This window comes from Parathielavia appendiculata (assembly GCF_033297405.1).
Source record: "Parathielavia appendiculata strain CBS 731.68 unplaced genomic scaffold N657scaffold_1, whole genome shotgun sequence".
Taxonomy (NCBI): domain Eukaryota; kingdom Fungi; phylum Ascomycota; class Sordariomycetes; order Sordariales; family Chaetomiaceae; genus Parathielavia; species Parathielavia appendiculata.
Genome location: NW_026944220.1, coordinates 3,808,706 through 3,824,041, shown reverse-complemented (window position 1 = coordinate 3,824,041; position 15,336 = coordinate 3,808,706). Strand labels below are relative to the sequence as shown.

Sequence of the window (15,336 nt, the reverse complement as noted above, 5' to 3'; positions counted from 1 at the left end):
GTTATATGATATCGAAGAAGAAATGGAGAAAATGTAAGGAGGAAGCTGCAACCTTTCCATTTTGCGCTCCCTAACGTAACGACGGTGCCAGTGCCTGGACGATGTTTTGAGCGATCATACATACAAGGGCGCCTCTCGGCAAACTCTGTACGTCCGTATTCGTTGGACTTATACGTTGTTCTCAAAGATAGATCCAGATCCGACATACGCACGATGCCGTCATGCTTCCGCTTAGAACAGGCAATCAAGGCAGCGAAATGCATCGCACTTTCGAAAGGCGGTCAAGGCCATTGAAGCTAAGGCACACCATCTCGGGGAGCCACAACCTGGCAGATAACAGACGGGAGTGCCGGTTGACAGGAAGACGGACATGGCGAAGGCCCGGAGTGCGAGCCAAACGGAAGTGGGCCGGCGGATGGTGGCTCGAGGGTTATTGCTGCTGCCCTGTTGTGCGCGGCCGCGAATGGGCTGCCATACGGAGTACTCCTGACAGCAGCTCTTTGGAGGAAGGCTGGCCAAGGAAATGAAAAAAATCTGGTTCGGGTGAGCGTTGGTCAAGCAAGCCAAATCAAAGAAGAAAACGAGCGAGGGAAAATAGCAAAGCCTCTATGTACAAGGTATTAGAGTTGAAGATAGCATTACGGAGTACTTAAGACAATACAACCTTGTGTTTAATATACACCACCATACGGATGTACAGTGCACCGTGTCAACGAATTAGCATCAGAATTGAAGGTTCGCTCTCATACTGTGTCAAGCCAAGCTGTCCTCTCTTTTGTTTGACCGCCCTGATGGGCTCCTTGGCAATTAACCAGCTCGACCGACCTGCCATCTCATCACATCTCGCAATAGCCGGCTTGCTTGGCCAGCCTCTGAAGGACCCCCAGATGAGAGGTGAATGTCGTGGGGTGTGAACGGCAATTGGCCGTGGTGGTGATTAATGGTGGGATCGAACGTGTAAATGAGGTGTTTACGGATTAACCGAGGCAGATATCCCCGAGAGATGCTTTGACGCTATCCGTAGCTTCCAGCTTGTCTCATATCCCGTTCGGTTCTCCGAAGCCGCTGGGTGTCTTGTCTCTGAGCCAAGTGGCAAGCAAGAGGTATGAATCGACGTCTTACCCAACAAGCTGTGAGGCGACCGAGTTGGCATGTGTTTGAGAAGTTGTAAGTTCTGAATCTGGGGCATCTCCACAAGCACAAGATAAGCAATAGCATGGCAATTGAGATAGCGTTATGGTTTCGGATTTGGGGTGTGTTGGATGGAGCTGCAGTAGCACCACCCATTGAGCCGCAGCATCTCACAAGCCACAGAAGAAAACGACCATTTGCTGCACAGAGCTGTCAGTAGTGCGTCTGCAATATATCCCATCCTGGAACCTTAAATGGCAAGCATATATGGCCCAAGCTACCTTACCGGTTAAGTATTGTGTAAGGAATATTACAAGGTGCTCCATACTTGGTCTGCCGATGCGCTGTGAATGTCTGCATCTTTGCGTGCGGAAAATGGGTGGTGCCTCACAACCTTGTGCGCTAGGCGGGACTGCCGCTTTTCAGCCCACTCCTCTTCCACCCCACCTTCCAAACCCGGATCATGAACTGATCCAAAACTGCCTCTGCTGTCCAGTGTTGTTCAGTTTTATCTTCTTGCCACATTTTCACTCTTCCTCAGGTCGACTGCACCAGGGAACACTGGTCATTCTCACACTCAAGGCCAGGTCGAGACAAAAGGTACGTTTCGTTATAAATACCTACCACTCATGTTCAAGCCGGGAGAATGGCGTGCTGTCCCGTCTTGGAAGGGAAGCCTTGTGCAATCAAGAGCAGGGTTTGGCCAGGCCTTCGGCCGCTTCCTTCCAGTGAGAGAGCTCCATCGTGCACATTGCAACATTATCTCTTTTTTCCTCACCGACTCCACCGGGTTGAGATTCCCCTCTAACTCCTTCCCGGGAGCCGCCGCCTCAGATAGAGTTCCTCTTTTCGTTTCCTGGCAGGCAGCCTAGGGTGTCCAATTCGCTCGTTAAAGCTTGTCTCTTTCCACTGCTGACGCCCAAGCTTTCTGAGCTGCACACCCTGCTGGCTGCCAGTTTTTTATTGCTACTTGGACACGAGCATTGCACCTGCCTTCCCGCTCCCCTCTCTCTCCCTCTCTTTTCTTCCTCCAACATGACCACTCCCGCCGACGCTGCCCAATCTCTGGCGCAGACCAGCAAAGACCAGATTCCTCTGACCACTGCCGAAGCTGCCGTTCTGGCCACCAGCTCTGTTAGCGACGGCGCCAATCCCACCAACGATGCCCCGCGAGGACAGCCCGCCGCCGCCGCCTCCGGTGCCTCCGAACTCGCCCGTACAAAGATAACTCTGCTCGGTGCGCTCAAGCACTTCCCGGACTTCCCGATCCCCGGCATCAAGTTCATCGACATTCTGCCACTGTTCCAGGACCCCGCCATCCACGAGACTCTGCTGCGTGCCCTCGAGCTCCAGGTCCTCGAGTTCGGCGAGCAAGCGAAACCTGATGTCGTTGTGGGGTTGGATGCCCGGGGCTTCCTCTTCGGGCCTTCGCTTGCGCTGCGTCTCAACGCGAGCTTTGTGCCCGTCCGCAAGAAGGGCAAGATGCCTGGCCCCTGCGTGACGGCCGCCTACGAAAAAGAATACGGCACCGACTTTTTCCAGATGCAAGAGGGTGCCGTGAAGCCTGGCCAGAAAGTGCTGGTGGTTGATGACATTATTGCTACCGGTGAGTAAATCATTCCAATCGCGCCATTCACGCAAAGCCCCTGCGTTGGAACCCGCCAATCACACCGACTCGTCTGGCAAAAGATCGATCCATCTCGCCTCGTCCCGTTCTTGCAACATTCTCGGCCATCGGGCATACCACAAAAAAGACACTTGTCCTTCCCAAATGCATTAGCTAACGTCGGGATCTCAACAGGTGGCTCTGCTGCTGCCGCTGGCTCCCTCGTCAAGCAGTTGGGAGGTGAATTGATGGGATACCTCTTCATCCTCGAGATCCCGGTCCTGAATGGCCGGTCCAAGCTTGGCGGTGTTCAGACGGTCACTCTTCTCGAGACGAACGAATGAGGCCGACATCGGCACTGCACCCAAGTCGATCGAACCACCTCTCCCGGCAAGACCATCATGGCACCTAATACTCTGCGACACTGGTTTTGGAGCAAACACATTTAGGCCTATGATTCACAGCCTGGTTAATAATGGACGGGTGGAGGCCCAGGCTTGGTGAGCTTGGCTCTGTGCATTTCGCTTGAAGTACACCGCTGGCTGGGAAAGAGACTCCTTATTAATGGACTGGTTTCGGGAACGGAGGTGGTTTTGGCATCATCTGGCGTTGAGGATTTTCAAAACATTTCGGGGTTTAAATTGATCTCGTGGTCGATTCGAGTAGTCAAGCCGCTGGGACATACATGATAGACCCTGAATTTCCCACAATCTCAGTTGCATCACAAAGGCGTCTTTCACAAATCACCAAGTTGGTGAGGAACCCTGATCAAGACTCAGCAGCACCAACAGCCGACAACGACCATAAGCAGAATGACAATGGTTACAGTAAGGAAAGCATCCGTACACAACAACTGGGGTCAATCACGAGATAGTCGATCTGTGAACCTTGATGTCCAGGAGAGAGGACGACATAATGGGGAGTCCATTCACCAGACTCACGCACAAATCACGACTTGCTGCCCTGCCTTGTGTCTGAGTGTTTCACTGTTATGTAAATCCATATATTGTCAATGACAATTCCATAACCAGGTCAGCATCTGGTATGAAGGTTTCGGCATCCTCAAACATTTCTACCTCATACACCATAACTCATTTTAACCCCCAGAAGTTCCCTCCTTATCCCCCTCATCAACAACGATATTCCTCACCCTGACGCCCTGACTCTCAATGAAATACCGCCTCACCAACCCCAGTCTGCTCGCCACCTTCAACTGCTGATACACCACCTCGCCACCGCCGACCATGACCATGGCAATCGGATTCCTCCGCTGGATCCCGCCCGGGGTGCGCTGCACCTCGTCCAGCAGGGGCCGCACCAGCCCGACCCCGTCGTCGCCGCCACCGTCGTGTTCGTCGTCCGACACGACCACCACCAGCTGCAGCGAGGTCCGCGAGGGAGCAAAGGCGGGTATGCTGGCGAGCTTGGTGGAGAAGTTGCAGCCCCCGCGGCGGATGACAATGACCTGGTGATCGCGGGGCGCTGAGTCTGGGAGCGGGCCCGAGCAGGCGTCGTCGTCGGCTGCGTAGACGGTCGTCCATGGGAAGGCGCCTTCAGGCACCGGACCGAAGCTGGGGATGCGGGCGCCGCTCGGGGACGAGACGGAGGGTAGGGGTGCGGCGCCGATGCCAGTTGCGGTGACGGCGGTTTGGTTGATGACTAGATTGAATGGGAGCGAGGCGGTTTCTCCTCCGATGCTTGGGAGGGAGGTGGGGAGTTGGAGGTCGAGGGATGCGGCCACGCGGGTGAAGATGGATTTGACGAGGGAGCCAAGGTCTGCGAGGACGGCCGAGTGATTGGCGTCGTCAAACGGATCAAATTGTGACGGTTCATGCTCATCTCGCTGTGGTTCCTGATCGCTGCTGACCGTATCGTTATCCAAGAGATCAAGTCGGTGTAAATGCTGGAGCTTGACAACGACGGGGTCTCTGACCAGACTGAACCTGGGGTCCGAGACCTCTCCCAAAATGAACCGGTCAAAGACGAGAAACTCGTCGCGGCCTAGGGGTACACCATTGATGTTGGTGACCTGCCATTCTCGCCCGGCTTCCTCGTCAAGGTGCATAGTAAGCTTCAGGCCGGACAGGCTGGAAACACGGATGCGGTCTGCACTCAGACGCTCCATGTTCTGGTTCCCTAGCATGAAGTTGAACGCGCTGCCGCCAACTGCTTGTCCCGCGTTCGACGCGAACTCCAAAATGAGCTCTTCAGGGTGATGAACCTTGGCACAGGTACCGTTACTCGGCAGCAGTTCTGGCGGAAGAGTCCATGGGTAAAGGGTGAAGTTGGATCTGGCCATGTGCTGCTGCCCCGATATCTGACCGCTGTCGACCGTTGGTCGAGAAGTGGGGAGCAGATGCAAATCCAACATGCGCGCAGCGTGGAAGATGTCATCCCTGGCAGCAATCACCGAGCCAGAGAGAGGGGTGGTCGCCGGGCGTGGCGGACACGAGTTGGTGAATGCCTCGTCAAAATAAACGGCCAAGTCCTCGTGATCGGACTTGGAAGGACGAGCTTCACGCCCTGGCGGGGCGCTGGGGATGATAAGCGGATGGCCCTCGGTGGTAAAAACGTAAGCGGCGTCGAGTGCATTCAGGGGGTGCCGGTCGTCAAAAAGGAGGTACATGTACTTGGCGGTTTCGCCGAGAAAGAAGCTCTCCATGCGGTCGCTCTTCTCCCCGTCAAGGACGTTCTGGAGCCCCGCCCAGCCGCAAGGGGTCCAGCACCGTCTGGTGATATCCCGGAGCACCATCTCGCCGACGTAAAGATACCAAGGATCTTTCGTGGCGCGGTACAGATGGTACGTCGACTCTATGAACTCGGGCCGCAATGGCCACCAGCCGAGGCCGCCCTCGATCGTCTTGTCCCGGATCGACCACCGCTCCGGCAGGGCGGCGTAGCGCGTCCAGATGGCGGTGTAGAGCAAGTTTGTCTCGATGGCTTCGTCCACCTCGCCGGCGAGAACAAGAAGCCCTGAATAATATGCACCCAGGCTGTCGACCCAGTTTGTGACCAGGGAGCCTGTCCAGAGGTTGACATTGTCGTAGTGAGGATGATCGCGCGCGCTGTAGAGATGGCGCTTGATGGCGGCGTGTGCGTGATGCCAGGCCTTCAGGAACGTGTCGGGCGAGTTTTCCACGTCACTCAGCGGCGGGAACAGTGTGTTGGGGTCCATCCAGGGGCCGCCATAATTCGGTGGGACGAAGGTATGGTTGGGAAGCTCGTGACCCGAGAGCAAGATGTGGGATTTGAGAGCGTATTCAAAGAAGCTGTCAGCACCGGCGCCAATGACGGCATAGGATCCGATCCAATGCCCCTTCTCAGCGTCAACGCCAGCCCCGATGAGGCCTATCTGGCTCTTCCTCGACCAGACGGCCCAGAACGCCCTCTTCGCCAGCTGTTCAAACCTGGGATCACCAGTCAGGCGACTGAGAACAGTGAACTCCAGGACAAGGGATCCGGCGCCAGCACTGCACGTCTCCGTGATCTCTGGGGGGCCCTCGGCAGCTCTCACCGGCGAATCTCGATGGAGGGGCGAGTTGGCGTAGAACGGGATTCCATGGCGGAGATTGACGCGCGGATACGGCATGCCCGTCCTGGTGTAGAAGGCGGGGAGGAGCCTCTGGCCGAGATCCAAAGCCAATCTCAACAGCTGACCATCATACCTAAACCCGTTTGGCCAGAGGATGGGACGGGGGTTCATCGGGTCGTCGCCAGGATTGCGCGGGCTGTATCCGGTGATGGGCAGCGCACCAATGGCAAAAAGATGGGCGCTCAGCAGCCCGCCGACGCCGCGGATAACCGTCTCAAAGACCTGCACCTTACTATCGACATCGAAGCCACGGGCGCGCAGGCCCTTGCCCGACGGCCCCGGGGTTCCGTCTCCGTATTGCTGGACGAGGGCAGCCACACCGTCCTGGAAGTCTCGAAGAGCCTTTGGCCCGGTGTTGCGGTCATCGGGCGGGGCCGAGGCAAGGATGGCCAGTGTCGACAGGCTGTCGATGAGGGTGAGTGAGTAGTTGCCCAAGACATCGTTTAGCTCGATGTTTCGCGGGTTCTTTTCGTCACGCGACAGCGGCGTGCAAGACACGGGGCGAAGCTGGGGGCCGTAAGCGTTAGCGCGGAGTGGGCAGAATAAGCCATGGTGAAAAAGAGACCATAGAGTCGCGCTGACAAGCAAGCATACCTCGTCTTCGGGAAAGGCGATCTTCATGTAGTTATCAAAGCCATGATAGAACATGTCGACGGTTTCCTGGCGCAGCTGCCGGATGCGGTCGGGTCGCATGGCAGCAGCAGCCGGCCACTGGCCTAGCCAGACTGCGAGGAGCATCCACACCAACCCGAGACCCCAGCCGGTCCATGTTCGCCATGTGCGCCGCGGACGGAACAAATCACTGGGCGTGCCGGCAGTGTTCGGTCGGCAGGCGTCGGCAGCCAGCGAGCGGCAGTCCATGCCGGCAGGACATCACCTGGGAAGGAAAATCGGGCGCCGCATGTGTGTGTGTCTCTGGGAAAGCTGCCGGATCGGGGGTTTGCGGCAGTGGAGGCGGGGCGTGCAAGCCAACCTCCAAAAGAGCGGCGATGGTTGTTGGCGGTTGGGTTGGCGATGGATGAGGCCAGTTCTCGGGCCGTGGCTTGGCGATCAGTTTGTCAACATGCTGTCATCTCAAGACCCCACTTTTGCCGGTGCTTGGCGGCTGGACAGCGGCACTTGCTACTGTTTAAGCCCGGGAGGAAAGGAGCAAGCACTCCTCCGCCTGCGCAGGGGGCCCATTCTCAACCGAGACCACATTCCATCAAACAGCTCACACACAGACGACTTCCAAGTTCTCCCAAACCTCCGGTCTCCAAAGACGTGGCATCCCGCGCTTGTCTCGCAGCTGCCGTCCACACGGATACCGTAGCATGCGCGCTTGCGCCACCAATCTCGTTCGCCAGCACAAACCCCCGCAGACACCGGTTGGTTGGCAAAAGGAAGCCGCAGGCGCCAACATCCGGCTCTGTCACCTTCATGGCAAGTTGCGTTGTGCACAGTGTTTTCATCTTGCTCCGTTATCCGCCACTTACAAATTACCCTTCGTACTCCAAGTCACAGTGACATTGGAACCTTCTTGGGCGAGCCGAGGGCAACACAGCACTCAGGATTTGCACGATCCCCGAGCCGCAGTCGGGCGAGGCGACACCCCATTTCCAAGCGGTGTTTGCCATCTTCTTACCCTCATTGTCGTCGCCTCCAACAACCTGCCGCCGACGGCATCCCCGAGAAAATGGGACAGCACTGGCATTGAGCGAGTCGGTTTGATCCGCTGTTGGTACGGCCGAGCGGACCCAACAGACTTGCCCTCCTTCCAAGTAAAGCAAATAACATTATCAGCACACCAGGTCCGCCGGCAGAAGACAGGATATACGGCAGGCAGGGCCCCAAGACGCACTGTGGCCCATCGGCCCAAGGTTTCGAGATCCGGAAGGCCGCATCCGCCCTGCCCTTCTGTTGTGCCTTGTTCCCGCATCCATGCCACGCCTCTTTGCCGGGAAGTTACTGTATTGGTTGTCGTTATTTGAGACGGCAGTGTCATTCTCCATATTACCCGGGATGACCGGACACTCCCATCATATCCCTGGGTTCCGCAGTGTTCGTTTCCGGAGTTGCACGATTGAGGCACGGGGAAATATCATGCTGCGTGTGACGACGAGCCATGCAGGCCGGGACAGAGGTTTTCGAAATGAGCACGGTGTGCCGCATGTCTCCCAAGGCTGATTTGGCTCTGACCGTTGGGAGGCAGACATACCGGGCCGCTTGAGCCTCGACATGGTGTGTCGCCGAGACCTCTTTCAGGCCAACGGCTTGGGGGGCGGGAAAGGAGCCCGAGCCGAAGCAACAGACGACTTCTTTCAATCATTCGAGAAGCCCGAAACTGAAGTCATTCTCGTGTCACGAGTTTCAGTTCTTATCGGCATCACAAAGGGCGATCTTGACCAACTTAAGCCCAGCCAGAGAATAGCAGCTTGAGAACCCAACCGGAAGACTTCCATACAAACACCAGCCTGTTTGCAGTTAGCAGTGTTTCATGGAGTTGCCGCCATCGCGCGCCACGATCCCTAACAAGCAATGGAGCGCAGATCGTGGGGGAACGCGTAGGGGGCGTTACCTCAGTTATCACAGCGCGACAAGCTCGCTTAGGCACCCTAGCCGCTGTGACAAAGGAATGCGGACCGCGGCTCGAGTTCTGCGGGTTGGTTCTTGACAGCCTCCGTATTGTACGCCGTCCTCTTGCGACGTTCCTGGCTCCAGTGGATTTTCATTCTGTAAATCGGCGACCGGTTGTTGTTGGACCACCCAGCCTTGGCCGGGCGGCTGGCGGCAAGGCACGCTTCTTCCTCTGGCAGTTTGCGGCTTGCAGCTTGTAGTCACGGGTCGCTGTGGGGTTCGTTGTTCGGTGTTTTGGCGGGCCGCCCCAAGAAACGCAACGCCGCATGCAGCTAAGTCACTGGACCCAACACGTGATCCTCGGAATACTTTAACTTCCTCGAAGAATTTGCATTAACGTTACACGACGTAATCTTCCGTTGTGGTTCTTTCGCGTGATGACCTCTCAGTCTCGAACCGATGTTGCGACCGTGGCATGTCGCGGGATGACTTAAAAGAATTCAGATTTCTGTAGCGAGGCCCTTCGTGGCTCTTGCTACTAGCGCGAGCAGCAGAGTCCGTGGCATGTCTCCGGGTATGGCGTCGATCGGGCGTCTGTTCTTTGACACTTTTGGACGGGCCATTGTACGGCTACCTTAACCGAAACAGAAGCCCTTCGTTTCTCAAAAGCTAATATCCCAAGAAGAATTGAAATCAGATTTTTCGCCGACGGAAACCTATCTGGTACGAATGATTGCTAATCGCAATAACGTTACTCCGAGTACGAGTTTTGCAGGGTTATATGAGATCTCGCAAATCTCATCGCCATCCATGTTGTAGTAAGATACAGTCAGAATTAGGCACGCTTGACCCCAAGACACACGACATGCTTCATCGAGCAGCATGATGAGTAAGAATCGGATCAAGCCTTCACAGATTCTTCCATCCCAGTTTGTCATACATCAGTACCATTCTCCTGGCTTAAGCACTAAGATCTCTGGCCGAACCCGCCCCTTTTCCTCGTCTCCCAAGCGAATGGCTGCGGCGCTGCCCATGCAGTATTACACATGGGATCGGGAATCTCGATTTCGAAGGATTCGCTATCTGCGTGGCTTTCCGACTACTCAGGCACCCGTTATCCATCCCGAGATGCCAAGCCACTTTGCCCACATTGTGACGGTTATTCAAAGATCGATGGGAGACCAAGGTCTTCCGAGTATATCAATTTCATGGTCTCCTAACGATCCTAATTTGTTGTCGACTTCGTGGATGTCTTTACCTCGGCACTCCGTCTTCTTGGGGCCCGAAACGAGACTTGGAAGGTCGGAAGGCGCAGCTTCTGCTCCGCCGCATTTCAAAATGACATCTTCAGGTGTTCGATCCTACATGATTTCCGTGCCAGTCCGAAACGCCTGGGGACGCCCCGCCACCGAACTTCGCCGTAATGGGTCAAATCTAGGTGCCGCACAAGAGAAACAAAATGGAGATTGAGAGGTTTCAGAGCGAGGAGGGGTGTGCGTGAGCAAAAACATCTGTCTCTTTGTCTGTGGTGTGCGATGGAGTAATGGAGTAGCTCAATGAAAAGGTTAGCCAAGAAGCAAAAGATTGAGACATTCTTGATGCTGGTGAGAGCAGGAAAAAAAAGGGGGAATAACAAGACAAATACAGGATTGCCGCCCATACAAAAAACCCCTAAACCCCGTGACTCCAGGTTGCCCTTGATTATACCCCGCTGTTCTTGTTTCATGTTTCGTTTTGTTCCCGGTTGTTCTGCTTCGTCTGCTGCGCCATCATCCTGGTTATTGTGTGCCGTACTCGGGAATCTGTGAGGGAGGCTGCCGAAGCATCTGGTTGCACGCCTGCTGTGCCACCCTCGCACTGGCATGGTGGTTGAGCTCGCGTGTCGCGGCCGTCGAAGGACGCCTCGGGTCCCCGGGGCTGTCGTACGAGAGCCCCTCCATGCTGTCGTCCGGGCTGAGGCTCCGCTCCGCCTTGACTTCTGCGAAGACCTGGTTGATGAAGTCATCCTCGTGCTTGGGACTCATGTTGGGAGGCTGCGCGGCAAAGTCGTCGGCCATCATGTTGTTGGCGGCGACATGGTGCGCGTGGGCGTGGCCGCGGAAGGTTGGGTGTACACCGAGCCCGTTGGACCAGTCGCCCATGACGGCGTGTCCGCCGCCGACTTGAGGGCTGCCGTGCCTCCTGGCTGCCTTCTGTTTGCGCCGACGACTGCCCGTCTTCTCGTTCACCGTTTCCTCTTCGAGGCCGAGCTTGACAAGCATCGCTACGATGTGTGGCTTCTTCCAGTCCCACACCCGGCAGCCGCCCATCTCCTTCATCCGGGCAATGATGAACTGGTACCGCATTTCCTCAAAGTACTCGAATGCTTCTCTTAGCCTTTGAATCTAAGACCCGGTAATTAGTCAGAGCTTGTTGTCAGTACTAGGCATTGCCAGGCTGCTTACCTCTTTCTCTGGCCACACGCCATACCTTGCCACCGCTCGGGAGACCTTCATTTGTAGAGCGGCCTTTTCCCAGTTGCCCTGATGCTTCTCCGAGTACTTCGCCTTCATCTCCTCCCACATGCCCTTGCCTTTTTCGGATAGGAACTCTTTCCGGAGCTGGAAGAGGTACTTGTCGTCCTCGGGGGCGTCGTCTCTCAGCGTGAGCTCTTCCCCGTCGTCCTCTGCTCTCAACTGGCCGTTGACATCGGAACCCATGTGAGGTGTTGGCCTGGGTGTGCGGGACGGCTTCCTGGAAGACGATGGTTTTTTTCGCGGCGGCGGCCTGCGGCCAGGGCTGAGAGCTCCGTGCGCTGGGAAGTGCCCGAGTAGCAGGCCGGGATCCCGCAGGTCTTCGATGGCTCCAGCCTGGGGCGTCACATGTGGTTTGAAATGTGATGGGTGTGGTTGTGATAGGACTGGTGCCGCCCCGTTAGGAGGCATGCGCTGCTGCATGTGTGGCGTGCCAGGGGGGCCGTGCTGCTGCTGCTGGTCGAGGTACGATCCGGGAGTAGCAACCTGTACGCCGTACGGGTGGTACTCTGGCAGCGACTGGTGCGTAACCTCGCCGTCGGTTGCGCCTGAGACGGTGAAATGACCAAGGTAGGGATCGATGGGCGGCGGCGGAAGCTCCAAGCTGGGCGACGGCGGATGGTGGCTACCGGGGGAAGACTGCGCCATATATGGGGGCATGCTATAAGGCCCGGCTTCGGTCGCTGCCGGATTCACAGTCATGGGTGACGGGCTCTGGCTGGAGTGCACGTCGTATCCGCCGTAGCCATACATCTTGGACGAGTCGGGAGGGGTGGGAGCCTGCGATACGAGAGCTGGCGGCTGGGAAGTGTGGTAACTTCGCATGGGCTTCGTTGACTGCCTATGCTGCAGAGGCGGGCTGCCCGCGCTGGATGCGGGAGTGAGGAGACTGGGGTCAGCGGCCGCCGGGTAGTTGAATGATGAGACACCAGACACCTGTGACAGTAGCGGTGAGTCGGGCCCAAACCCGAGGGGCCAGGTCGGCTGGGGACCTACTGCGCTGTAGGGATCAAGATCTGGCGAAGAGTAGGCGCCGGTTGGCGCACTGCTGGTGCAGATTGGCAAGCCGTCGATCGGGGCCCGCTCTGTGTGATGAGCTAAAGGCGTAAGATACTGCCTGTCGGTCATGTCGACGTGGATGTGGAGGCGTTTCAGTGACTTCCTAGGAGATGTGCAGTTGGAACTGTCGCCGTCTGAATCCGAGGCCAATCGCTCGCAGTCGAGGAAGTCCTCGAGCATAGGCGACTCGACTTCTTCCTGTCGGTCTGTATCCATGTTTTAGTCGCCTGTTCTCCCGAGGAAGCTTTCTGCTAATCCTCCAGCTTGAAAACCAAAAGTGAATACGACGTGTTCCCAGTTTGCACTTTCCGTTCTTTGATGACTCGCCAGCCTCGTGAAGGGCGAAGGAAAAGTGTCTGACCTTATACGACTTAGCCGTGAGGTCGAGTGTGGCCGACTCTGTGGGGCAGGTGCGGCGTTGTGTAGGAACTGGAGAAAACCTGAGACAGAGGAGGCTGACCAGACAGGCGAGGTCAGAGAATTGTCTATATTGGTGAGAAGCAGGCGAGTTCTCCAAGGTGGAGGCGTAAGGACAAGAGGTGTAAGGGGGGCGGAAGGTTGAAGTATGTATGCAAAACTCTCCCCGTCTTCGTTCCAGAAGCGAGAGGTTGGACAGGGGGCCAAAAAATGTGTTCATGTAGATAAACAGGAAGCCCAGAGCCTCTTTTGTTCAAGCCTAGAGAGAACTGGGTGTGGGACTAAGAAGTAGGGTAGGCATGGGTGCACCCCAAACCTCCATGCACACACCCCCCCCTTCCCGGGGGTACCCCGGTACTTCGCCGCCGTCACTCGACGCAACTGGCCTGTTAGGCGCCGACAGTTCAGAAACTGTGAAGTCGCAGACAACGGCACGAAGCGGATACCGTGATAAAGCCAGGGCATGGGTTGGAACTTGGAACCTGCCACTCTGGGACAGATGCGCCTCAAACAGTCGGCTGGTGCTCTTTGGTGATGCTTGTGCTCAACTGCCCTAGCTCTCGTCCAAAGTGGTATGGACGGTCATCGAGACCCAGGCCGGCCTGGCAGGGCATTTCCCTTGCTCAAGGCTTGCCAAGTCAGTGTGGACAGCGTGAGTGGATGCCAGGCAAGGCGTTCCGTTGCCAAGGCCACCGGCACGCCCCCCGATATTCACAACGGCCGCCGGCACTAACTTAGCAATAGACGATTCTCGCTGGTCCTAGTGGTATGCCATCAGACTGGGGTTCCCAATCAAAGTTGAGTGCCCCGGTGACCTCGACATGCTGCTGTTTCCTGTCCAGATTGGAGAAACAGGCAACCAGACCACGAGATGTCCAACTTTGTAATAAATTAATGCCCGCATGGATGCCGCGTTTTCCCCAAACGGGCAGTGACGTGAAAAGCCTCTCGGCATGTAACACTCTGGACGCGGGCGGCGAGAGAACAGAGATCGACAGCCTGCCGCCGGGACAACGCTACAGAGCCCTGGATTTGAAGGCGGCGTCGCGGGAACGATTAACAGTGCACATCCCTACCAGGATCGATCTTGCCGGCCGGTGTGGGGGAGATGGGGAAGCCCCCCTGTGACAATCAGCACCGTACCTGACCTCACGAACAAAGGCCCACAGCAAGCAGCGACGGGGGGAGCCTCGTTCGCGCCACCATGCGGGAGCTCCCTGTGCGATAGCCGCCGTTGCTAGAGTCTTGTTGGTCGAGATGAGGCGGTTGGCTCGACTTGGAGCGCGGGTAAGCGCGCTTCGAGGGATCCCCCTTCGGCATATCTCGATCGCGCACTGCACTCCTGCTTGTTTGCAGCCATGATTCGCTCCACTGGCATCGTGTAATCGCACCCCGATCATCGAGTGGGTGTGGTGTTGGAGAGACGTTTAAACATGACGAGTTTTGCTTGTCTTCCCGACGACGCGCCATCATGGAGATAGGGGCGCCGCCAATTACCGGGGGGATGATCAGCCACTGCTAAATTTGAACGGGAGCTGGGCTGTGAAATCCGGGGCGTCGCGGGATCAGGGCAGGGGATACAGCGAACAGCCTGCTTTGCATCTTTGCCGGTGATGGCTGCAGCGGCCCGAAAGAGAGGCCAGGCGGACGGATGGGCTGATAGAGCGTTCTTTTGCACTCGCTTTGGGTCGATGAAACAGCTGTGCCTGCGCACTCGAGAAGTGGAAAAGAATGAAGCGACTTCGAGGCTGTGCTACCCAGAGAGGGAAGGTGGGATTCCGGTACGGCGCGGTAATCGAACGGGTTTTCTCACTAACGTGGTATCCGTAACTTACTAGCCCACAAGAGCGCCTTAACTTGGTTACTCGAACGACCAAATCTCTGGGCAACCTTGCACGAGCCCGACATCACCGAATTGGCGGTGCTGGCAGATCTTGACTCAGGGCATACACTTAGTGCCTGCAAGTTTTGCAGGCGGCAGCGCATGCCTGGTCCAATTATTATTGCCGTAATATCTACAGCCGGGAAGTCTCGCGCGAACTGGGGGGTGCAATAACGATTTGGCTGCAGATTGTTCTCTTCAAAATCGACAACCACTTCTGTTGTTGATACTATATCTTACCTTTCCGACATGGCTAAGTAAGGTATCTACAATCCACAGTCTGGCAATTATTTGACGGATTTCCGAGAAACAGACTGGGTGCTTCGAACCTCCTCGGCCGGGCGGCGGTCCTTCGGGGCAGTGACATCCATTAAATATGATTGGATACCGACTGACTGGAACGGTTTCTCATTGGATGCATGGATCAGGTGGAAAGGGAACGAGATGTGCGCTGATGAGCTGGCCTGCAATTGAGGTTCCATGCAGATCGAACCGATGAACCCCTCCATGTCCCTCGACAACTGGAACCACGCACCGTACTCTTGACTCCGCACACCAAAACCACCAAGGGCGCGCTTAT

At 56.5% G+C, this 15,336-nt stretch overlaps 5 protein-coding genes across 5 annotated transcripts; 3 read left to right on the top strand and 2 right to left on the bottom strand.

The window, feature by feature from the left end:
- Positions 1 to 2,166: 2,166 nt before the first annotated feature.
- Positions 2,167 to 3,081, top strand: N657DRAFT_563827 (adenine phosphoribosyltransferase; the record flags this gene model as incomplete). Its single annotated transcript, XM_062788241.1, has 2 exons — positions 2,167 to 2,737; positions 2,933 to 3,081. The coding sequence occupies 2 exons, from the start codon at positions 2,167 to 2,169 to the stop codon at positions 3,079 to 3,081; spliced, it is 720 nt and encodes a 239-aa protein (XP_062653162.1).
- A 752-nt stretch (positions 3,082 to 3,833) lies between these two features.
- On the bottom strand, positions 3,834 to 7,022 carry N657DRAFT_609672 (glycoside hydrolase family 47 protein; the record flags this gene model as incomplete). The annotated part of the gene is made up of 2 exons (XM_062790300.1): positions 3,834 to 6,836; positions 6,924 to 7,022. The coding sequence occupies 2 exons, from the start codon at positions 7,020 to 7,022 to the stop codon at positions 3,834 to 3,836; spliced, it is 3,102 nt and encodes a 1,033-aa protein (XP_062653161.1).
- A 394-nt stretch (positions 7,023 to 7,416) lies between these two features.
- N657DRAFT_72233 (uncharacterized protein) lies at positions 7,417 to 8,354 on the top strand. The gene has a single exon (XM_062797516.1). It carries the CDS (start codon positions 7,643 to 7,645, stop codon positions 8,297 to 8,299), a length of 657 nt encoding a protein of 218 aa, XP_062653160.1. The 5' UTR covers positions 7,417 to 7,642; the 3' UTR covers positions 8,300 to 8,354.
- A 1,305-nt stretch (positions 8,355 to 9,659) lies between these two features.
- On the top strand, positions 9,660 to 10,640 carry N657DRAFT_640003 (uncharacterized protein). Its single transcript, XM_062791885.1, has one exon. It carries the CDS (start codon positions 9,768 to 9,770, stop codon positions 10,353 to 10,355), a length of 588 nt encoding a protein of 195 aa, XP_062653159.1. The 5' UTR covers positions 9,660 to 9,767; the 3' UTR covers positions 10,356 to 10,640.
- Positions 10,552 to 12,943, bottom strand: N657DRAFT_640002 (uncharacterized protein). The gene is made up of 3 exons (XM_062791884.1): positions 12,395 to 12,943; positions 11,330 to 12,334; positions 10,552 to 11,269 (listed from the first exon to the last, which is right to left on the bottom strand). Exons 1-3 carry the CDS (start codon positions 12,671 to 12,673, stop codon positions 10,664 to 10,666), a joined length of 1,890 nt encoding a protein of 629 aa, XP_062653158.1. The 5' UTR covers positions 12,674 to 12,943; the 3' UTR covers positions 10,552 to 10,663.
- Positions 12,944 to 15,336: the final 2,393 nt, after the last annotated feature.